General features: G+C 31.0%; 1 protein-coding gene across 2 annotated transcripts; it reads right to left on the bottom strand.

Moving 5' to 3' along the window:
- Positions 1–1270: 1270 nt before the first annotated feature.
- Positions 1271–23008, bottom strand: LOC146526921 (proton-coupled amino acid transporter-like protein pathetic). Of its 2 annotated transcripts, none has more exons than XM_085205651.1 (9): positions 22870–23008; positions 10248–10295; positions 9960–10048; positions 8387–8467; positions 6597–6747; positions 6098–6219; positions 5584–5668; positions 4309–4793; positions 1271–3748 (listed from the first exon to the last, which is right to left on the bottom strand). In XM_085205651.1, exons 2-9 carry the CDS (start codon positions 10254–10256, stop codon positions 3337–3339), a joined length of 1434 nt encoding a protein of 477 aa, XP_085061777.1. In that variant the 5' UTR covers positions 10257–10295; positions 22870–23008; the 3' UTR covers positions 1271–3336. The 2 variants fall into 2 exon arrangements, with proteins under 2 accessions (XP_085061777.1, XP_085061778.1); XM_085205652.1 differs by lacking the exon at positions 22870–23008 and adding an exon at positions 20328–20466.
- Between the last annotated feature and the right edge of the window lie 2467 nt (positions 23009–25475).

The following is a 25475-nucleotide window of genomic DNA, read 5'->3' as shown; positions in this document are numbered from 1 at the left end:
GGCGATATTTAAATCTAATGTTATCAGTATGTGTACTATTTTAAATAATCACATTGGTATCAATGTGACATACAAACAAATATGAAATTATGAATATAGGTAAAATAATTGTTTTCTCCATATTAAATTAGATAGTTAAAAGTAGAGGAAAAATTCAAGGAAGTAAATGTGCTCCGAAAACCAAATCCTGTATAGTATAGTACGGTCAACTAGTCGTGGTCATCTTAAAGTTAAGTTTTTTGAACTATTGCGCACAGTTCACTGGTCAAAAAGATAATTAGATGTAAGAGAAATGGTAAAATCAAATTTGGCACCTATTTACAGCTAACTAAATAGGGCGGCCACAACTCGTTGACCGTACTGTAAATGGTGTCTTCAATTGAATATGCGATGGCTCTTCGGCCAGTATATTATACTAAGAGATAAAGCTAAGCAAGCTTAAATATAATATATATTTTACATAAAAATATTTCTCTAGTTTATATTTTTAATTGAGTGTGAATTACGTTTGCACTCTAATTAGTTATCGAAGCGAAGCGTCTTTGCCTATTTATTACTTTTCCATGATATTATTTTAAATATTTTAAGTATGTACTAGTAATAGTTATTTAGGTTACTGTATCTTTAAATTGTAATCTTGGACGTACCTTTATTTTTTTTGCTTTATTTTAAGATATTTCGTAAGTATTTTTCTAAACTATATCATTGTATGGAAAGAAGATATTGATTGTTATGATCTGAGATATTATGAAGATGATTTGAATTTGGTAAGTTCAATGAGCTTTCCTTGAGGTGTAGCAATCATAGATACTGTTTAAATAAATTGTAAATTAAAATAAAAGTGGTTTTATTTCATATTCTTATTTTAGTGGTCAAAATTGATGCTTTTTAGGATAGGTAACTTACTGTTAAGACACTGTTCCCCACTTCCCGGTACAGTTTCCAGGCATTGCATGTTGAGTGCTGGAGTGGTTAACAAATAATAATTCATTTCACTGAGTGGAAATCGAACCCACAACCGTCGCGTGACAGTCTCACATTGTGCCCGTGCGCCACGACGGCCATAATTGCATATAAACAAAAAGAAATATGTGAACCATAATTATGTTTGGTCATCTTTGCCAATTTCGATGTATGAAAGAAAAGAAGAACTCTGTTAATGGATATTAATGGGAAACATATTTTGGAATTTGGCTCATTTTAGTTACATCATTTTTTTCTAATCTTATCTATGAAAGACAAGTTGGTTATTATTTAAATAAATATTCAATTTAGTGGAACTGATCTTTATTTGTTAAACATATTACAATGATTCTGTCACTACAAAATAATTTATAACATAATGTACGTCACAGGCGTAAAAGTAATAATAACAATAAAATAATTTTATTATTAAAATGTAATATATTATAGGAACTATGTTGGAACTTTTCAACAAAATATTTTATAAAAACGCAATGCTCTTTATTTAATCCATGTCGTTTTGGACGTAGGCTTTTTCTTTTGGTCGCATAAAATATAAAAGTTAATAAACTTTAAAAGTTTTTATGTTGAAAATATTTCAATAGTTACTATACTATTATACTATTGGGCGACTTCGAACGTAACTTTGGTACGTCCTTTCACGACTATAAAATAATTATGATAAAAAATTATGCAATATGGGCAATCTATATATGAAGGCACCAAATATTTGGACCCTGTCATACACTCGGTTTGTCATGTATCTTACTATAACACTACAGTCCGCGAGGTCTAAGCCGAGCTTTGCATTTTTTGTGAGGTTTATACAATTTTTTGACAACCGACTTACACCTGTTGTACTGATAACACCTTAATATTTTATTTGTTTTTGATTTATTAAAAGCGAAAGATAAAGTTAGTACTATCACTTTACAGGAACGGAAAATGCACAAATCATGAACATAACACTGTTTTTGACGACAACGGAATGATTAATTAATAATTCAAATGAAACATCAGATGAGGGTAAAAGTCCAGAAGGTACTCCCGCTGAGAAGAATTGATATATTTCTTTCATGTTGGATTTTATCTATTGAGTTCTATTAATAAACTATTTTTTTTAAATCTGGCTCTATTTCTCTAACCACTCACACCAATGCAAAGCTCAACTTAAGCCTTGCCAACTGTACGTCATTATAATAAGTCAGTCAGTAAGAAAGTTTTCTAACTCGTATTTTACATAGAATTTATTGTAAACTGTTCGTATAAAAGTATAATAAATATATAATACATTTTTATTTCTTTTATTTACATGAATGAATTCTATAAAATAGTTGTTAAAACACTCACTAACGGTTTTGTCTATTACATTCGATTGAGTGACTTTAATTTTAATAAGATTTCTTATTTAGGCAGATCGTTGTTTGTAAAACAAATTCATTACTTATAGTAATACTAGTAATATAAGGCACCGTTTGATATTTAGAAGTTATTATAGTTGCCTTATTTAGTTCACATAGTACACGTTAAAAAACTTATAATGCCTCATTATAGATTACATTAATATATAAGTAAATGCAAAAAATCCTTATCGTTCTGAAAAAAAAAATGTTAAAAGAAATATTTTTGTTCAATTGTTACTAAATTGTATATATAAGATATCTCCGTAACAAATTGGTTCTTAACCTATAAAGTAAATTACTTAAATGATATTTTTGAAAAATATAATATTTCACGCTATTACAAATATGTGACTGGTATTTGATTAATTAACGACTAATACAGTATCAATTGAAATTACATCATAGACACCATGCAATATAATTTCTTTTTAATTACACGTATAGCTCATCAACTGTTAATTAGAAAATATTATACAAATATTCGAATCCTTAAAAAGAAAAGATTATTAGTAAAAATAGATCAGTTTAAAATATTTCATACAAAATTGCATTTCAATGTTGTCTTGAATTTGCTATTTATAATTTAACAAGCGGCTTTATACTTGAACAACAATAGTACTTAGATTTGTATACTCACACATACTCACATTCAACATCCAAATTATTTTATAATATAATATAAGGTTTTCCACATCTCATATCATTGGGAATGCAAATGAATTTTAAATAAGTACTCCGTTTCACGATTAATTCACATTTAACTCTCACGCAAAAGCTCTAAATCTCTTACTTGTATAAAGAGATTTTTCTGGAAACATCGTCCCATTAATATTTAAAAAATATAATAGCACCACTTAAAACAGTTGTGAACTGTCGATAAGGTAGTGTTGGCAATTGCAATTAAAATTAACATAAATATATCGCTAAGCCTGTCAACTATCACACGTTTAAAGTACGTTTGTTCTTAATACTATTGGGTGTACGTGTGGATAATACTTATAACAGCATCTTTGGTACCAAATACTAAAGAGAACACACCGAATATAGTGACGAAGACATTCTTCCAAATGATATATTTGAAGCGCCCGAAGCCTATATCCCAGTAGGTTATGATTTCTATGAAGGCTGGGACGATGAGGCCGAGGATGGAGAAACAGAATGCACCAATGACGCCCATGAAGGGTCCAATAGTGGGGACCGCCACCGCCAGCAGAACACACAAAGTGACCATTATAGTGCGCATGACGTAGTCAGCAAGGTCTGGCCGCTTAGTAAACTTCTCCTTTATGGAATTCCACATAATTTCGATGCACACGAAGAATTGGAGTCCAAATGTGCAGTATACGGCGATGGCAATGGCAATTTTCACGATTTGAGATAGTCTGTGAAAGAAATATTTGTATTTAGTGAACAAGTTTTTCTAATATATCTAACACCTGAGCAAGTAGGTACTTTCTTGAGATAGTTAGTAAACATCAAATAAAAAGACATAATAGAACAATTTTAACTAACTTGCACAAACAATTGATAATAATAAATAATTTTTCATTATATATTTAATAATCATTCTGAAATCATAAGGATTTATACTCCTGCGTTATTTAACAAATCTATACAACAATGATCCTAATTGAATAAATATTTTCACTATGCTCTAATGCTCTTTAATTTAGGTTTTCAATTTGAGCAATATTTTAAGCTCCACATATGGTGTAAATTATACGAATTTACTTTAACAAAAAAGTGACAATGAAGCGGTCCTGGAGCATAAAGCCATATTATAAACGCGACTGTTTGGACGCGCGGGTTCCATTCCCACTCAAAGGAATGGATTTTTTACAGCTCTGGTAGCAAGACAGAGCACGGCGTTTAGCTTCGCCACACATTGAGTCAACGTAGCGGAACAGAGTTTGCACAGCGTGAAGCTAAAAAAGCAACTTACACTTCTTTGATTTTCGGGTCACCAGGGTGAGGTTCCAAGTTGAGAGTGATGGAATCTTCAACGGCGTCTCCATACCGCAAGTATCCGAGGAACCCGAGTAGAATATAAATAAGGGTGACACCAGTCATCCCTTTGTTAAGTACTCCGCAGAAACCGAGCATTGAACGTGGCGTTTTCATCGAGTTCTCCAAAGGCATAATAACACCAATAGCTTCTATAGCGAAAATTGTTAGAGAAAAGAATTCTGGCCATTCACTGGGTGGCTTTATAGCTACTACTTTGTCGAAATCCAGTCCTCCAGTCCCAACTACGAAGTAAAATGTAATACCCAAACCAATCGCCATGAAAAAGTTAGCGATCATAGAAACTGGCGCTAAGTATTTCAAATTTCTGATCCAAACCATAAAAATGAGGGGTATTAGCAGAAAGATAATAAATATCCGTATATCTAAGTTTTTCTTCTCGACCATGTAAAACTCCACGACCTGGAAACAACAATAAACATAACTCTTAATGTTTATTTACAATGGAAATTTACAATGTCATTATGTGTCAGTTAATTAACTCCATATTATATGCACACAGTAAATGCACATCCTGCTAATATTACAATAAACTTTCATGGTTTATTTGTTTAAATACTTGTTATACCATTACACAGGAACGGCTGTACACATTCAGATGGTGTTTGGTACATATTGTGAATGTTTCCTAGATTAAATAAACACTTGAGGCCGTTATGGTGCAGCGGTACAGTGTGCCTGTATATACGACGGGTGTGAGTTCGAATTCTACTCGAAATACTAGGTATCTCCAACCCCGCCATATGCGAAATTTAGCGTGATGTACCTAGTTCTTATTCTTGTTCTTAGTAACTAATTATTTTTGTTTATTTCATTTTCTTATACTAAAACAGTATACTTTATGTTGTTGAGATATACCTTACAAGGCTTGGAAGTCATGACCAATAATTCAGAAATAAACTTGACTTTCTTATCTGTTTACGTTATTACGTAATAGCTACAGATGATAACCTCATAACAATCATAGATGTGATATCACATTGACGCAGTGCTCGTGAAATTTACTTTACATATTGAATGTTGCGGTTCGATTCCTTTGATATTAACTAATTAAATAATTGGCTAAGTAATTGTTGAATTTTATAATTATAATTCGGATAATTTAAATTTAAAAAAAACACTAAGCAAGCGAAGTCTTTGAGTGATATTTGTTTTTACAATAATCTTAATTATTATATTAAAGTATATTTACCTGCATGATATTTTTAGCGATTAAAACAGTGTAGACAGAGCAAGTTCCGAAGTATGTCATGAATAGACTCACGAGGATGAAAACTCTGAAAACACAATCGATATTGTTACTTACTCGAGCTAACATTATATGCGAAAGATGGTAATAAAAATGTTATTGCCAAATATTAGTTCTCAATATATGTTATGTGTATATGTTTCGATTTTTTTAGTTTCGCTCTCTATCCCGCACATAGCAGGCTAAACTGTGGAACCTGGGAACCTAGTGTTAAGAGAGTATTCGCATTTAAGCAATTTTCGAAGCATTACGTGATGAGTGGTGGAACTCATCCCGCTTTGCCTAGTTACCACAGCTGGGAAATGAAAATATTGAATATTTCACTTCTCCGAGAAGGAATCGAACCCAAAACCGTCGCGTGTACATTTCAAATTTCGTAATTAATAAATATATTATAGTTAAATCTCGTAATAATCTAGCCAAAGTCGAAAATGACTATTTTCACACGATTAATTACCTGAAAGTATAAGCCCATTTTCTAAGTCCTTGAGGTCCATTCTCTAACGCAGATTCGGCAACTTCAGGAAAGCTCATTGCAGTCTTTCGCGTCTTCTTATATAAGATATGAGCGCATTTTATCTAAAAGAAAAAAATCTTTTGAAATATTGTATAGAGAGTATAGATACATTAAAGTAGTATGACGCAAAGAGAAGTACGCAAGCATTTTATCTACAAAACAACTTATAATTAACATAAATGAAAAACAATTCATTATAATAAATATAGACAGATAGATACTTCAACAAAATAATTCGCAAATTCGCATCGGCTAGTTAAAAATTTAAAGCAATATATTATAATAATGAATACTAATATTAATATACTCGAACAATACTAATATATTCTAATTTGTAAAATATTCCAATCACGTTACTTACGTGATAAATTTATACGACAGAAAATAATCAATATTTATGAATGCAAAGCGAGTTTTAAGGATATGGGATGTCACTTACCAGGATGTAGGCACAGTGTGTGCAGACGACGGCTACTAGGATGGCGAAGAAGATCCCGGATATGAGACCCGCGCTTTTGAAAGCCTTTGGCATGGCGAGGATACCGGTGCCGAGCGACGCCTTCAGTAAATGGGTCAGGGTGTCCATGTTCCTGGAAACGAACACGAATGAAATATATCGAGATAGAATTCACGAGAAATATTAAGTTATAATTGAAATAAGTAGTTCTTATGAGGAAATTTCACAATTCGCAAACATTCAAGAAAGAAGGTCAGAAAAAAGGAGAAATTTCAGAGAGCGAACAGATTAGTAACTATAACGTTACTAATTACTACCAATCAGAGAAAAATATATTAATATTTAATTTGTGATTAAATATTATTATAAAATATATTAATATTATTAAATACATATTACCATAAAGAGTCAGATGGAAACTAGTTTTATAAATTGAATACTAAATTAATATAAATTTAATCCTAAGTTGACTTGTTCATGTTAATTATGAATGACCCTGGTACAAAGTATCCAACATACCTACTTATGTGTTAATATAACTCAATTGTTTACAAAGTGCGTAGGTACGGCCCGTATTTTATATTTATATTTATATTTACGAATGCAAATACGTAAATAGAATAAGGAAAAGTTAGGTATAGTTGTTAATTCTTATGGATTTCTTATTAAATCGTGTGGTTTTATGGTTTGTGTAATAATGGATTTGTAAACAATTATTTATATTTTTATGATTTGAAATATGCAAGAGATTTAAAAATATATTTAAACACTAGCGACCCGCACGCGGCTTCTCCCGCTTGAAATATACTAATAATATATGTCTACAGATCTGAATTTCTTTCGTAACATTATCATTTTAAAGACTTTCTTTATTGGAAACTAAAGTATCAGACGATGCTAAAAAAGCATTATTTTTGTATAAATTTTGTCAAATAAAATATTGCATATTTCTCTATATAACTTTTTTATTTAAGAACCGATTTTAATAAAATAAACACAAAATACACAATACACTAGTAAAAACTGCATTTAAATCGGTTAAGCCGTTTCTGAGATTAGCGTGCACAAGGCACAGAAAAAAATCATTATTTTGGGTTCTACAACATAGATAAATGCCCCCAAAGATAATTTTTGTCATATATCTTTCATGTAAGGGCAGTGATCAGTTACAATTTTATTATATGTATAAGAAAATACAAGTATATTAATAATTCGCAAATGCCAAACTAAAATAATTCGCTATGCGTTAATTTTTGTGCCCTCCATCCTACAATTAAGCACTTAAGGATAAATTTGTTTCGCATAATGCTATTTATAAAACGTGACTAAACTCAACTATTGATATATACTTGAGTCAATAACTATATAATATAACATAAATTCATAAATTTAATTTCTGCGGCGTTAGAATCCGCTACCTCTTGCAAAATAAACTTTAAATTCATAAACATTCTCAGTGTGATCGTTATAGATGATGTTTATTTATATACCTATTAAGTTTTATTTATATATTGTGATGCTTTTTTCATTCATAAATTATATATATATTTGTGAATGAAAATGGCATCTCAAGTTCGATCTCAGACTTGAGAGCGTTTTATAAATACGGGCCTAAATGTACATTAGTTCAGTAGTTTTGTTATAGTCAATAAAATGTTATTTACATTATATTTTAAATGTTATAGTTATGAAACGTATGCGTTTATTTTAAAAGTAGTTCTGGGGTATATTAAACCACCATTACGCATTAAGACAACTATAAAAATACTTACGAAGTAGGATTCTCGGCCTGTCTTTCTGAGAATGGATCGAAATCTCCGGACTCTGCATCTTTTTCTTTGGTTAAGTTGTATCTAAAAAAAGAATAATTATTTTATAAATAACTTGGATCTCGATGTATTCTTTTTATATAAGAATATACGATTACGCGTAATGCCATAAGTACATTATACAATGCCTATTGGATAACCAATGGTAATGTAGTTGTTTTATATGTATATTTATCTCAGGAACTACTCGTTCGAATTGAAAAATCCTTTTTGTTTGGACAAACCATTTATCGAAGAAGGCGAAACTACGGTTTAATTGTTTCGGTTAAAAATAAATTACTTAACCACTCGTTATATAATGGTAAAAAAATCCGAGATATCGTAGTCGTTATCTCGGGTTTTTAAAATGGGTCATATATTTATTGTAAGTGCCCGAGTTTCGCAGGCGAAACAGGCGAAGCCGTATTTCAAATATAGTATCTTGTACTTAAAACGGAATTATATATATTAAGATACATACATTGTTTCTACGAAATGTTCATAGATGAAAATAAGGTGTACATATGTCATTTTATATATTTAAAGCAAGTAATTTATACAAATAAAAACTAAATCTTATTATCTTTCAGAGGCTCAAAAAGATAGCGGGAACAATGGAATTTCGTAATCTTTTACTCTCAAGGCTTGTAACGTCTAAAATAAGTCACGGTTGTTTTGTCTAGTAATCAATATTCAAATAACATAAATCTTTATAATTTAAAATTATATTAATATTCCTTAACGATGCAAAATACATAAATAAATATAAATCATTTGAAGTTGTGATTTATGTATTTAGTTATATATGGATATAAGCATAACATAGTAATAAGTAATTATAATTATATATAGTATATATATAAGCAGTTTAAGAACATATGGCAACTACTTATCGTTGTCTTTCTATAATAGCACATTAATACGGTGACTTTTCATAGATAATAGGAATGAGGCCATACATCACCGAGAAGCCAACTAAAGATGTTATGGAGCAACATCAGCATTGTTTGGTACAGTTTTAAGCAACGTTGTAATACACAGGTTCTTATACAACATTCGAATCACGAGGATATAAAAAGCAGATTATAATATAAGTATTACATAAGATTCATGGACTTTTTTGTCAGATACGAAGGTAGGTAGATAGATATTATTGAACCTAGTTGAGGAACACCTATGTGCGCAGCAACTAGAGGGTCGGTTGTGCCGTTCCCGCTCCAGAAAAGGCTGGGGCCCAACACAGAAATTTTCCCGAAAAAATTTAAAAATACATTTACGCGAACATATTTGCTCAAGGGTCAAGTCAAGCTCCTCTCCAGAAGATCACTCTAGATCACATACACGCATGGTAGCAGACCTCAAGACTGTACTATGTACTACTAACTAAAGTGGGGAAATGAAAACAATTGGTTCCTCTGAGTGGAAATCGAATCTACACAATCGTGTTTGCAGTAAGTCGTACCACTAAACGATGGTCTCAAATTCAGACATATTCATAAATATAAATAACTGTAATATATGTATATGAAATGCTTACTTTTTACTTTCTACGATTTGTCCTTTCTTCTCATCTTGAGGTAGGAAAGACTCTAACTCCTGCGCCGGAGGCAAATTCCCGTTAGATTCCTTTAATCAATGAATATTATTATTAATATTGGTGATGCAATAAAGACATAATTATGAATATCTAAGGCCCGTATTTACAAACCGCTCTAAAGTCTATGATATATCATTTATGAATGAAAACGACATCTCAAGATCGATCTCAGACTTGAGATGATTCGATTTATAAATACGGGCCTGAATCTATTATTATATTACTTACGTTAACCATATTGCTGGTTGTATTTGTCTCTTCGTTTTAAGAGAGAACCTGCAACAGAAAAAGTAATAATAAATAACTTGTTCACATGCAAATTATTCATTTATTCTAAACATTTTTTTATGCAATACCTATAGCAACAAACTAAGTGTGCATAATTGATATCCACCGCATGTCGGTGTTGATTTCTGACAATAATTATTTATTTTTACCACACGTATAAATAACAAGCGGACGCACGCAGCTTCGCTTGCTTATTTGTACCCTTAGGAGTGAATTATAATAAACCATAAAACACGTGTTCAATGAAATATTTTTAAATCTAAATTTTAAATTTTATAAAAATCGATGGCGATTTAAGGATTTTTCCATACAAACTTTCAACCCCTATTTCACCCCTTTAGGGTTAAAATTTTACAAAATCCCTTCTTAGTGGATGTTCAGATTACGAAAGGAAACCTTTGTCCAAATTTCACGTTTCTACCATCAGCAGTTACGGCTGTGCGTCCCTTCCCTCAGTCAGTGAGGACAAGTCCTCACGGACTTATGAAGAGCGAAGAAATGAAAATATTAAATAGTTTATTTCCTTGTGTGTGAATCAAACTCACAGCCTGTCTCGTTTATAGTCACACGCGGTTGCCCCTGCAATGATTTTCCTTAAATGTATATATTTATTTTTGCGTAAACGTTAATCGTATTTATTATATAAATAATAATATATTATAATTATAATATATATTATAATATAATAATAATAAATAATAATATATTAATATTATAATCTGATAGACGGCCGAGCTCCACAAAATGCTGACACGGGAGAGATCGGGTGAACGGCGCCGGTGGGAAAGGAATTTATTCTTTTCCCACATTTATTATTCCATCGTGGAATAATTAAGTCGTAGGTTAAGTTAGATTAATTTAGGTTTAAATAGATAACTGTTTCTCTACCATTGAAAACAGTAGTCTTAGATATAGTTTAGTTTTAGATTTAATTTGTATTTTCATTTTAAATTTTACCAATATAAGTTTATCTATAAAAATCGTATTTTTCGTTAACACTCCAACTGCTGCCCTTGGTGTGTCAACTTATTGATTGACTAGCGGACGCGCGCAGCTTCGCCTGCGTATTGCTTAGAGGTGAATTCTAATAAACCATGAAACACGTGTTCAATGAAATATTTTTAAGTCTCAATTTCAAATTTTATAAAAATCTGTGGCGATTTAAAGATTTTTCCATACGAACTTGCAACCCCTTATTTGCACCCCTAAGGGATGAATTAAAATAAACAACGAAACATGTGTTCAATGAAATATTTTTAAAAGTCTAAGTTTCGATTTTTATAAAAATCGGTAGCGATTTAAAGATTTTTCCATACTAACTTTCAACCCCTTATTTGCACCCATAGGGGATGAATTAAAATGAACCACGAAACATGTATTTAATGAAATATTTTTAAGAGTCTAACTTTCAAATTTTATAAAAATCGGTGCCAATTTAAAAAAAAATCTATACAAACTTTCAACCCCTTATTTGCACCCTTAGAAAGAGAATTCTAGAAAACGATGAAATACGTGTTCAATTAAATACTTTTAAAAATCTAAATTTAAAATTTTATAAAAATCGGTGGCGATTTAATTTTTTTTCCATACAAACTTTGAAACCCTATTTCACCCCTTTAGGGTTAAAATTTTTCAAAATCCCTTCTTAGTGGATGTCCAGATTACAAAAGTAAACATCTGTCCAAATTTCACATTTCTACGCACAGCGGTTACGGCTGTGCGTGCGTCTTACCTCAGTCAGTGAGGACAAGTCCTTTTATATAAATAGATAATATTTAAATATTGTCATTGCCATTTTATATGTCTATGTAATTTAAAATTTTATAATATTTTACAATATATCACCACATTACACGAAGACAGACCTTGCGGAGTACTGGTTATGTTTGAACAGGTTTTTGTCAGGAAAATATAGCGAGTCTTTTATTCCGAGAAATTCATTCAATTCGTTTTTTAATTTATGCGAAAATGATTACAAAAGAACTTCGTGATTTATGATATTTGAGATTTATGCATAGTTTACAATTAGTTATATAATATATTACGTTAAACAAGACACGAGGTCAGTCGTGGCGCAGGAGCATAAGCGTGTGACTGCAATGTGACAGGTTGTGGGTTCGATTCACATTCGAGGAAATAAAATATTTAATATTTTCATTTCATCGCTCAGGTGAAGGCGAAGGCAAAGCATGGCGTTAAGCTAGGCCTAACACTGAACACGCAATGCTTCTAGAACTGCGGGATACAGCGTGAAGATGAAAAAAAAAATATATAAACAATATATTTCGAATATGTTGATTTTGTACTCATTCTCTGTGTGGCCACTTATTTATATTCAAGTAGTAGTGCCAGGTGAAGTACCTCCGGTAACGGAACACGAGTTCGCAAATAGAATAGGGTGGGACCTAAAAGCGCGTATGAATGAATCGATGTGACCAATATCTATATATATAAAAGAACTTGTCCTCACTGACTGAGGTAAGACGCACGCACAGCCGTAACCGCTGATGGGAGAAACGAGAAATTTGGACAGATGTTTACTTTCGTAATCTGGACATCCACTAAGAAAGGATTTTGAAAAATTTTAACCCTAAAGGGGTAAAATAGGGGTTGAAAGTTTGTATGGAAAAAAATTTAAATCAGCACCGATTTTTATAAAATTTGAAATGTAGATTTTTAAAAGTATTTAATTGAACACGTATTTCATCGTTTCCTAGAATTCTCCCCCTAAGGGTACAAATAAGGGGTTGAAAGTTTGTATGGAAAAATCTTTAAATAGCCACTGACTTTTATAAAATCTGAAATTTAGACTCTTAAGACTATTTTATTGATCACATGTTTCATGGCTTATTAGAATTCACCCCTAAAGGTGCAAATAAGCATGCAAAGCTGCGCGCGTCCGCTAGTTAATAAATAATAGGGTATCTATCGTCTTTAGTTAACGTCAATCTTCGATTGTTCTACATTTCTATCCAATCTCTAACCTGCATGCCAATAAGCAAACCGGGCAATGTAAACTAATCTTTGCCGCATTATTTATGATACGTCACTAGGAAAATTGTCATAGCTGGAATATCGATTTTAATTCCAAAGCGAAATTATCGGGTCGCGTAACAGAGTAAAAATAACTGGCCGCATTTTTTAACAGTTTACAAAACATATATTTAAAACTTTAGTTTAACGAGGTTTTTTATTACATTAAAAAATATGTAATTTGTTAAATACTTCCAATTTTCAAAACTTTTTCATGACAGCCTTATTTTTTAAATATTAATTAAAAATAAACAAAATAACTTCGATAATACATATAGTGTATGTATATTACAACATAACATAACTGACATATAAATTTTAAAGGGTACTAGTAAATACCATGAAAAGGATTGAGCTCGGATATCCAATACGACACGAGGTGACCGTATTGTTTTGAAACTGGACGCAAAATCGTAATGTACCTAACGCTGCAAGATAGCACCTACTTGTCTATCTTAGAAATATTGCGTTGCAATCTTTCTGCAAATGAAACTTAATATATTATCTATCGTTGCAAAGTGGGTTAGTTGAAAGTTGTTTAAATTTCCCCTCTTATCTACACTTCTTCGAAAATATAATAAAAACTATCTTAGCAGTCTGTAGCTTTCTTATATGAAATTTGTTTTTATTATGGCAGAACACAAACGATTGTATGCTTCGTTGATTTTACTTGAGGATAAAAAATAGCCTAAATTGGTCAAGTACAAAAAGATTTTGATAACGTTATGTTTTAACAATGCAAAATGAATGGAGTAAATAAAATATGTACTAGTAAAAGCAGTAATATATACTGGTAAAAGCAAGTCTTTTCCTTAGTAACACTCTAATATTATTGTTAAATAACTCTTATATATATTCACTATAGCATCGTCCCTTACTTTTACAAAAATTACCATTCAGCTGATAGCATTTTTCAGCTTGGCGCAGATTGAGTAGTGTTAAGACACTCTGCTCCTCACTTTCCATCGAATTCTGGAGGCACTTCGTATTGAGTTGCGGAACTTAGTGTCGCGCTTTGCCTCGACACCAGAGCGAGGAAGTGAAAATATTAAATATTTCATTTTCTCGAGTTCAACTCGAACTCACAACCGTCAATAAGGACATTCAATCCATACGTATATTATAAATTCGAAAGTAACTCTGTCTGTCTGTCTGTCTGTCTTTTACGCAATCAGGGCCAAACCGCTAATTTAATTGTGATAAAATACACATATAGAGATACTTGAGGGTCTCGGGATGAACATAGGATACTTTTTTTCTCATATTTGTAATATTATCGATATATACCAATATATTAAAATACTTATTAATTTGACATGCAATTGATTCCGCCACGTTAATAACAACCGCCGTTGCAAAGCAACGATTTGCAAGGTTTGTTGTTATAAAACGTCACCCAAAATGAGCTTGCTTAACGCATCTCTCTATTGAAAACTGAAAATAATTTCATAAATATATTAAATAAATATTCATATAGTTTAAACGGACGTAGTCGCGTTCGGGTCCACTAGTAAATTAATAAATAGGTATAAACTTTTGTCATCGTTATCTGGTGTTATCGTAAGAGTGGCGCTTGATAAGTGCGGTGACAGACGCGACGGCACAACAACCATGCACACTGTATGTACTGGTACTTGTCTCTTAAAATAAGACAATTCATTTATTATTACAATTAATAATAAGTGACGAGTGAACGAAGCACAGAATTGATGATGCCTTTGACCTTTCATTTTCTTATCGAAACAGGAAAGTACGTATTAAACAGTTGTTGAAAATTGAACAAAAGTAACCATTTTAATGAATTTACTTTAATTTTATTGGGTTTTTGTTAATGTATTTTTCATATTTTGATATTCATCCTTATGGAAATAAATATTATAATAACTTTTAGCATTTTACCTAGATTGAAATTATATTTTACTGTATAATAATTAATATTTCTTGGTAATAACGTTTTAATATGTGTTTGAGATTTTTTTCGTATTATTATTTTTCTTATTAATAATGGAATTTGATTGGGCCGTACCCGCTGATGATAGCAACGTGAAATGAAATGAAATTTGGACAGATGTTTATTTTCGTAATTTGGACATCTACTAAGAAAGGATTTTGAAAAAAATTAAACTTAAAACAATGAAATAGGGGTAGCAAGGTTGTATGGATTTTTTAAAAATCTGCATCAATTTTTATAAAACTTGACATTCAGACTCTTAAAAATATTTCAATGAACACGTACTTCATGGTTTTTTAGAATTCACCCCTAAGAGTCTATATAAGCAGGCGAAGCTGCGCGCGACCAGTAGTATTTTATATTTCAAATATAAGTATATTACGTTTGACATAACTGACCGACAGACAGATATTCATTAATTTCATGCATTTCCTTTATTCGATAAGACACTTTTCTATCAAAATGTATAAATTCAGGAAAAGCAGGTATAAGAATAGAAAAAAAACTCAACTTGCAGTAGTAAACGAAAGAAGAAAGTAGGTCACGTTAGTAACGTTATTTGAAGTACATGCAAATATCGATGTGCAAAAGTACCCATCGACCGAGGGGTTACTCATGTTACTAACTTACTAATGTTTTATGGGAGTTTATTCAATCATAAATTTTGTAGCCCCATAGCAAAATGTCGGATTTAACACTGTGAGTGGAAATTTGCAAAACCACTGAGAACTTAGTGGCAAATCATTTTATTTATAGTGATATAACTCAACTTAGCATTTGTTCGGAACCAAACTGTATAAAAAAATTAACTTGGTGGTACTTAAAGCCGCGCGTTTTGGAAGCCGACTAACACTTTGACCACTAAGCCATACGTTCTCAACAAGTCACGTCGAATTCTCACTAGTCTTCTTGTTAAAAGTAAATCTTAATATATCTTGTTAGTTATCTCTGTTTGTGTAAGTGCAAAAATGTATATGTTTTCTAAAAAATTACTCCTCTTTCCTAAGTGTGTAATTAAACTTAAAAAGGAAGTTATATATATTTTTATTACCACGTAATTAATTTAATTTTTAAAGGCAAAAACATTTGTTTCGAATGAATACAATGAAATCTTCCAAAGGTAAGGTCATCACCTAGCTAACGATATGTAAGTAGGTCGCATATATGAAAGATCACTTCTGACTCTATATTTTTGGCATGACATAAATTAGTTTTAGAAACTGTGTACTATGAGACTAGTAAAACTATGAAGTTGCGCATACATTGTATATTTTAATATTACTTTTTTAATTACCACTTCATTACGTTTACTATTGTAATTAGTTTTAGTTATTACTTGTTTTAGTATTTTTTATCTATATCCTTATAACTTCATATATATAAATGTAATATCTATTCATGAAGACAAATATTTTATATTATATATAAAAATATAATATTATATGTAAAAATATTTTTCTCTATCTATAACTATCAATATGAAACTAATAATATTAAAAGTACTGTAAAAACTGTGTTAATGTAGTTTTTTACGGCAGATTACATTCACAATCCAATTACTTCTTGATAATGGACTGGATGGATATATATGTGTTATAAAAATTAAATTAATATTACTTATTTAGAAAACGTATAAAAATTTGAACGTAGCAGGACTCGAACCCGCGCATCCTGGAAACCGACCAGGCGCTCTGACCAGTAAGCCATATGTTTTCTAAATAAGTAGTTTTCTTTCCTAAGTGTGGAATAACACTTTAAAAATGTTAAAAATATTAAATGAATATTATTGTGATTATTCACATTTATAATATTATAGTAAGATTTACAATATTTCATAATTTCTCATTATTCATCCAAAAATGCTATATAAATTAACACCTATTTATTTACGTAGATTTTTTGTTAGCCCGCCATTTTGAATATGTTTCTAGGAATTAACTAATTTACCAAGCATCTCAAATATGCATCAGAATTTTATTTTTAAGGATAATCAATTCTAAAAAACTAATGTATGAAATCAAAAATTGAAATAAACGGATCCAGTTCTTTAGTGAGGTTGATGGATTAGGCGATCCATTTAGATTTGACAAGATAAGAATAATATGTTACTTAAGGAAAGCTATTGCAGTGAGGATAAGATATATTATATCGTGATTTAACATTAATATTAAAATAAAAAAATATATATAAAAAAATAAATTAGTTTTATAAAGAAATATTAAATAGAAATGTGCTACTCGTGTAATAATTTACAACAAGTATATTAAGAATGAATATAAAAAAAAAAACAATAAAAACTTTAGCGTTTTTACAATAATTGGTGCATTGCACTTTTATCACCGTTAGAAATTACTTTTTATCAGCGGAATTAGCCTTCGACTTTTTTCTATATATATAATATAGCTGCACCTGTCTTGGAAATAATTGAATCCAAGAAATTGAAAATTGAATACAAGAAACAATTAAAATTTCTACATGTTTTTACCTTTGAATTAGGTGAGTTACCTATAATGATAATTTATTATTTTTTTTACCTGAAATTAATTTTTACCTACCACTAATAATTATATTCATACAATGTGTTAGCTGTAAGGGATGTAATATCTCTTTCAGCTAACAGAAGAAAGGAATACCGTGATAACTTAATGGAAAATGTACAAAATACATATATATTTATATAATAATCAAAGGCCAGTCGTGGTCGGGGGCACGCAAGTACCTCAAGAATTGAGCGAAAATGGAGAACGGAGTGCCTTAACACTAGGTACCCTCTTCTCATCTAAAGTTGCAGGCGACGTCTAGTCTACACAAATAACCACGTCACCCTCCACAATTCGTCAAGGTGGTGATGACGCGGTACGTATGGTGTATTTACGTAGAAACTACGACCAATGTCGTAGGTGTATATTGCTTGTGTTATGTCAATATTCATATATCATATAACATATGCTTTTGTGTAATGCCGTTGTTTTCAAACCTAAGATAGGTTTGAAAAAAATAATTATAAATTAATATAATTATAGTCAATAAAGGAAGCTATTACAAAATAATTGAGTTCTTATCTATTTAAAATACGGTTAATATAAAGTGTTTGGGTATAATTAAATAAAATATCAAGTAATATATACATAATATATTCAAGATTACATTTCTACTAAAGTCACTATATATTTTTTTTAACTTAAACACTCACTGTATTTTTTTTAATAATTAGGCATGAGTGAAAATAAGCTATTATATTTAAAAAAACAAATTATCAATATAAGTAAATAAGTAATTATAATTATTCATATAAGTTAATAAGCTATTAGAAAATTATTTGTAACTAACAACCATAAATTATTTACGATTTCAATAACTGACGCATGTAGTACACATTATCTACATTATTTTAAATATTCATATTTAATATTTATATTTGTCTAAAAATGTATGTTAATTAGTAGATAAATATGTAGAAATAAGCTTTTCTAATATTAACTTTAGCCTATACTACGGTTTTCTGGTTTGAGTCAGTCTCTATATCTTCATTGTAAACAAAATTCATTTTGTATGACAGCAGCAAAATACGAGTTTTAGTGATAGTAATTGAGACAATCTTTGTTATATTTGCGTATGCTCTATGTTATCGTGGCGTAAGTAGACTGACCCAATGCCTTTTTCTTATACTTTTGGATCGCATTAGTTATTCCGATCAGTTATTTAAAATGAAAATAAATCAGCTTCACGCTGTATCCCGCACACAGCAGGGTAGTGTTAAAACACTCTATTCCCCACTTTTTGCTGAATTCTGGAGGCTTTGCGTGTTGAGTGGCAGAACATAACGCCGCGCTTTGCCTCGGCACCAGAGTGAAGGAATGGAAATATAAACGTAAATAAATATTTCACTTCCTAGAGTGGGAGTCAAACCTCTAAATTCTAATGAATGCAAGTTGTTTTTGTTTTGCATAAAAATATTTATTAAAAATTAATTAACAATCTGTGATATACCATTGACATTGACAGGTGACATTTGATATTGTGACGACAATGATTAAATAATTATATCACGCTCCACACGATATATCTGTATATTAAATTAATAAGTATATATTTACATTAACAATTGACCTGGACGTGCTTCACAAATTATTAGTATACCCAGAAATGTGGATCAATAAGACGCGTAGCCAGGCTCATCGGAAGTCAACGACCTCGGCTATTGTTAATTGCCCTAGTATCAAACAGTAAGATTAATAATTTAAGCATAAACGGTCTTTTAATATAACATATATGAAAAATATTTGTAGATAAATTTATTCTGTCTGACCTTACTCTTCAATACATAACGATTACTAAATAAATGATAATGAATTTACAAAATCGCGAATCACAATTTTATATTTAAACCAGAGCTAAATTGCAACTCATGCTAAAAGACGATGTTTAAAAGTAAACATATGGCGCATCTGCAAAATGCCTACGAAATAAGAAAGCTCATCTTATTCTAAGGATTAAAACGTGTTACCGTTGTTCTTTTATACTTTTTTTTTACAATGGTTCTAAATTGGCGTGGTAGTGGTACCGGCTTCTGCGAACATAACGGCATTTCGAAGATCGATTTGAATTTCGCATAACATTTCGCTTATTATAATTTATTTAACTTTACTACGTTAATCTCGTCAATTATATTAATTACTTATAATTTATTCATTAGTGCCAAAATAACGATATGTAAATTTTAGAATATTAGGATAAAAATTGGTCGCATCTGTTAACTAGCCACGATTCACTGTATTGAAGAGTCTGAAGGAAATTCAATAATAGATAAGAAAGTTATATATATATATAAACATATAAAAACCATAAGGCGTGTGAATATTAATTATTTATAATATAATATAATTTCATATGTTCATGAGCTTTCAACTCACTCACGACCATGTCCTTTTACTAAATCGATACCGACGTTACGTGAAATATTTCAGCGAAGGTTAACATATGAGTTAAATTTAAAAATTAATATCGATTAATATTCAAAATAATGACAGACGTACCTCGCTCTAGCTCGTCGTAGAGGTTATGCACATATAAGAACGATTCACAAAGCCACGTGGTTTTTATAAATATAGCCCACACCGCGACCAGTCACCGCGCCCGGTTGAATCAGAATGGCAGTTTGGCAGTTGCCGCTAGTAGCTCTAGCTAAGCTAGTAAGTCATACCGTTTGTTGCGTCAGTGTACCAGGAGTAGGGGCAGTAGAGCTGTGCGGATCGACGCGTCACGCTACACGCGACACGCGACACGGCAGCGTGCAAACTTTTTTTCGTATGTGATTTTCACTATAATGAAAATTATCGGTTAAAATTAGATCGTTTATCTTAAATTATGTATAAAATAGTGATGTAATGTTGTATGTTATTTAAGAACGGCACGTCTCTATGTAGCGTCACAGATGTGTAGAAATGGTTGCGTATATGTTTTTATTTTACGATTGATAACAAAGGGAAACAAAATAGTAAAAGTACGTGTTTTGAGCAATGCTAAGAGTTATATTACGTAAAGTAAATAAGAAAATGAACTTGTAAATACTCGGCAAGTTTGCTTTTCTCTACAATATAATATTTAGTTAACGAAACAACTGTATGCAAAAGATCCATATGTTAATCGACACAAGAAATAATAAGAAAGCTTATACAATTATAATTATGTATTTGACTTCTAGATACAATTCAAATTTGCATGTGATTTAATAGAGTCAGTATCCACTTGCATTAAAAATTTAAGTATTGTACCTACTTTGGAAATAAATGATGTTAAAAAACTACACTGTGTGTAGTTTTTTAACCTTACCTTTCTAACCTTTTTTAACCTTTCATGAAAAAAGTTAATGTGTATGTTTATAACAAAATATTAAGAATGTTGTTATATAGCGATCGGTGTCACAGGCGGCTCCACGAAATGCTCCACAAAATGCTGACAACAGAGAGATCGGGTGTACGGCGCCGGTGGGAAAGGAATTTCTTCTTTTCCCCACACTTATTTGATATTTGAGACTATCGTTGAGTAATTAAGTCGTAGTTTAAGTTAGATTAATTTAGGTTTAAATAAATTACTGTTTCTCTAACATTGAAAGCAGTAGTCTTAGATATAGTTTAGTTTTAGATTTAATTTGTACTTTAATTCAATATAAGTTTATCTATAAAAATCGTATTTTTTTAACCCTCCAACTGCAGCCCTCTTATAAATTATTATTTATTATTATTTATTTTTTAGAGCTCTGTACCTAAAAGAATAAAACAGAACCCTTATTGGATCACTAATTTCTCCGTCTATCTTGTCGACACGATAATTGTTTTTAAGACCGCGTGAAGTATCAAGCCAAAATATTACCAAATCTGCAGAAAATTCCATTAGCCAATGTTAAAACATTAGAGATTTGTATGAAATTCGCCTCGTAAACAAAACCTATTTAATATTTTCCTTTCTTTGCTCTGGTGTTGAAACGAAGCACGGCGTTGAGTCCCGTCACTCAACACCGAGACCAACTCGCGCTTGACCTGTTTTTTGTATACTTAAATACGAAATACGAAATTCATTCGTCATTACTTATATTTAAAATATATTTGTTTGTATAGGATCCAACAAAAAACGACCTCTATCATCGAATTAAGAAATGCAATATTTAAGTGTATGTGTTTAAGGTTTATTATGCTTAAATTTTTATTAAATTAAAGTTAATAGGATTGACTGTAATGTAGAGTGAGTAGAGTGGACTGTGCAGCAAGCAGCAGGGACCTTTTTAAATTTTGAAAGTTCTTTCAATATTATTTTCTAAACAACTGTTTTGTTATTTTAAAACTAAATTATCACCTACTAACTTTAAACTTGTCGTACCAGTCCATTATTGTCCTTGTCACAACGTGTGTTTATCTTATAAATGTACATAATATTTAAAATGTAAATGTGTATTTATAATTAATTATACACATTAAATTCTATTTAAACCGATAATATTGTATGTGATAATATTTTAATTTGAATAAAAATGATGATAATATACCAATAAAATGAAAGCTATTTTTTTTATTGTAATTCTTGTTATCTACTCGAAGACAAGAAATTGTTAAATGTAGGTACGAGTATGTATCTTTTATTTTTATTCATCGCAAAAAGAGCCGTTTGTAAATTTATGAAGTTTCTAAGAAAAAAAATATTACTACTATTTATTATAATCTCGTCATATAAAATTGACTAACCGCATTAATTAAGTTAAAGGAGTACTGTAAGATTAGACCACCTATATAAGTAAATAAAAAGAAAATTTTAAGTACGTCTATATTTATACTGCATTTATTTTTTCAGAAAAAAGAACACGTCCTAAATAAACATTAGTTGCTATGACTAAAGAAAAATTTACAATTTTAGACTATTCTTATTGTAACTTTGATAGTTAAACATAATGTTATAAAACATTTTTTCTTATCACTGTCAAATAAATTTGTGGTAATTTGATCTCGCGCGCCATTGACGAACACGTTATAGAGAGAAACATAATTATTGAATAAATAATTTAGAAATATTGGCAGGAGTACTCACCTCGCTCTCTCCCGCTGCAGTCCACACTGATATGCTAGGCTAGTGTCTCTACAGTTTTCGCTTATATAGGTTAGGATTTTATAAATAATTCGCACAAACACGTGGTTTTAAATATAGCGTAAGGCGCAACCGGCCCGACCGCTGGTTGAAACGGAATGAGCCAGCCAGAGTCAAGCCAACGCCTGTAGAGTTGATGATAGAGATACACGGCTCATGTCACGCAGGGTGACCAGACATCCAGGTTTGCACTTGGACAGTTTCTATTTTTTTCTCTTAAAATAGAACTCAGAGAAAAATATGTATAAAATCTACAAATGTTTTAATATTTATATAAATAAATGTAAATGTAGAGTTCTGAGGGAAACCTATCTTACTTTTCTTCTAAGCTCGTTTGTGAAAAATAATCACGCTAAAATTGATTCTGGTATAATATAATATTAATTTTAATTTAGTCCTAAATAGGTTTCAGCACCTAAGCTACCCTATTAAAAGTGAATTAGTTCAATTGTCACTCCGTTGGGAGTGTAGAAACCCTATACTCGCATGTTTACAGATTGCACTGCAGTATTTAAAACATTACACAAGATCCTTAAAGCTTCGTATCTCTTAATAGTTTAATTTATCGCCTTGATATTTCCTTTTATTTATGTTTGGTAACATTATGTAATAAATGATAATCTATCTATACTTATAATAAAATCGTAAGAGGGTCGGTGTTTGTACTTGAAAATTATAAAAAAAAAATATTATTGGGAGCCTTTATTAATCGATCCCCACTCGACAAAATTATATATTTATTTACATTTATATTTCCATTTTCTCTGCTCTAGTGTTTCGAATGCTTCCAGAATTCGGCGGAAAGTGGAGAACAGAGTGTCTTAACACTAGGTTCCCTGTGCGTACCCTGCTGTGTGCGGGATACAGCGCGATGCTGATTTAATTTGTTTTGATTTAGTATTTTCATTTCTCCGCTTTAACAAGACAATGCGTGGCTTTGAGTTGAAAAAAATAAACATGAAAAACAAATCAATTTCCAAAACACTTAAATTATGAATTATTTAATGCGTTATGCAAACTAAGATAATTAATCCATTTTAAGGTTTTGAACCTCAAAAGGAAAAAAACGGCACCCTTATAGGGTCACTTTTTTGTCCGTTGTACTTTTGATATTAGATATTCAGGATTACAACGCTATCAAAGCAATTATACTTTTTTGCCTCATTTTGTAATTTGAAATTTACCGCTTGTCTACTACAAGTACTTTCCGTAGACTTAAGTTAATTTTATTCGTCGCATCATCAAAACCTATGAGGTATTTCCCAATCACAATTCTGAAATTGGTGCATACTCCTCTGTTGACGAGTCCGACTCGCGCTTGGAAGGTATTTTCTTAAATATACTTAAATAAATGGTACGTAACGTAACGTATATTTCAAGTGGGCATAGCCGCACGGTGGCCGCTAGTATATATATATGTTACATATATATTCATCAGATTTTCTGATTCTGAAGTTTTTTTGTTACATTGCATTTTATTTGTTGGTGTCACCGTCACAGCTATATTATCTAATCAGTTGCGAGACTATACACTCAGAATTATTGAACTTACCAAGAATCCTTATAACTGTGTGATGATAGAGTCCACGATTTTCAGACAATAAACAGTACATTATAATTTACATTTTTTTAATTTTTTCATACATAATATACTTTTGTATATTGCATAAGGATTTAAACATTATTAAAACAAGTTATGTTAGGTGCAGTCGTTTGGAGCTGCCATGGAAACAGATGGAGCACTAATAAAATAGTGTTAAGTAATTGATTTTTTTTTAACTTCCGGTCTTGCGCCCTTTGAATCCGCTGTCATTCAAAGGGCGCAGGACCGGAAGGAGTGGCGAGCATAAGGGGATAGGGGATCGAGACATTCTATTTGCAACTTTCTTCCTATATTAGTTATATGAGTTCGATCTCCGATCGAGGAAATGATATATCTTCGCTCTGGTGTTGAGGCAAAGCGCGGCGTTGAGTTCCGCCACTCAACACGTTGTCTCCAGAATTCGGCGGAAAGTGGGGAATGGAGTGTCTTAACATTCCATTCCCTCAGCTTACCCTACTATGTGCGGGATACAGATGATTAAAAAAAATTATTAATGAAGCGTTATACTATCTAATAACAAATAAAGAAAAAATACTAGGTTCCCTCTTAATCTTTAATTTAATTATTAAATAAGAACATATTAGAAAGCAAATGTAAGCACATCTTGGGACTTCTAAAGAAGTGAAATATTTATAAACTAAATAAGTACAATATTCAATGTCAAGTAATTTGAAACTTTTAAAAACAAACCATAGCGAGGTCAAAGGCAAATACCTGAGTCTCTAAGAGTCGTGTTCTATACAATCAGCACAAATATATACTAGGGATAGACATGAAAGTTGCAATTGTATTACATCATCTTATTTGTGAGAATTCTAGGTAGCATTCTTGCTTCGATACATCCTAGTAAGATATGGTGAACTTATAATACTTAGAAATATTTTACAATAAATATTTGATAGTATATTTAATTAGTTTTACATTTTTTGGGTAAAATATGTTTGTT

The sequence above is a fragment of the Heliconius melpomene genome, chromosome 21 (assembly GCF_056956725.1).
Source record: "Heliconius melpomene rosina isolate 202511_hmr_F chromosome 21, ASM5695672v1, whole genome shotgun sequence".
Classification (NCBI taxonomy): domain Eukaryota; kingdom Metazoa; phylum Arthropoda; class Insecta; order Lepidoptera; family Nymphalidae; genus Heliconius; species Heliconius melpomene.
The sequence above is the reverse complement of the archived record's forward strand: the minus strand, read 5'-3'. Positions and strand labels throughout refer to the sequence as shown.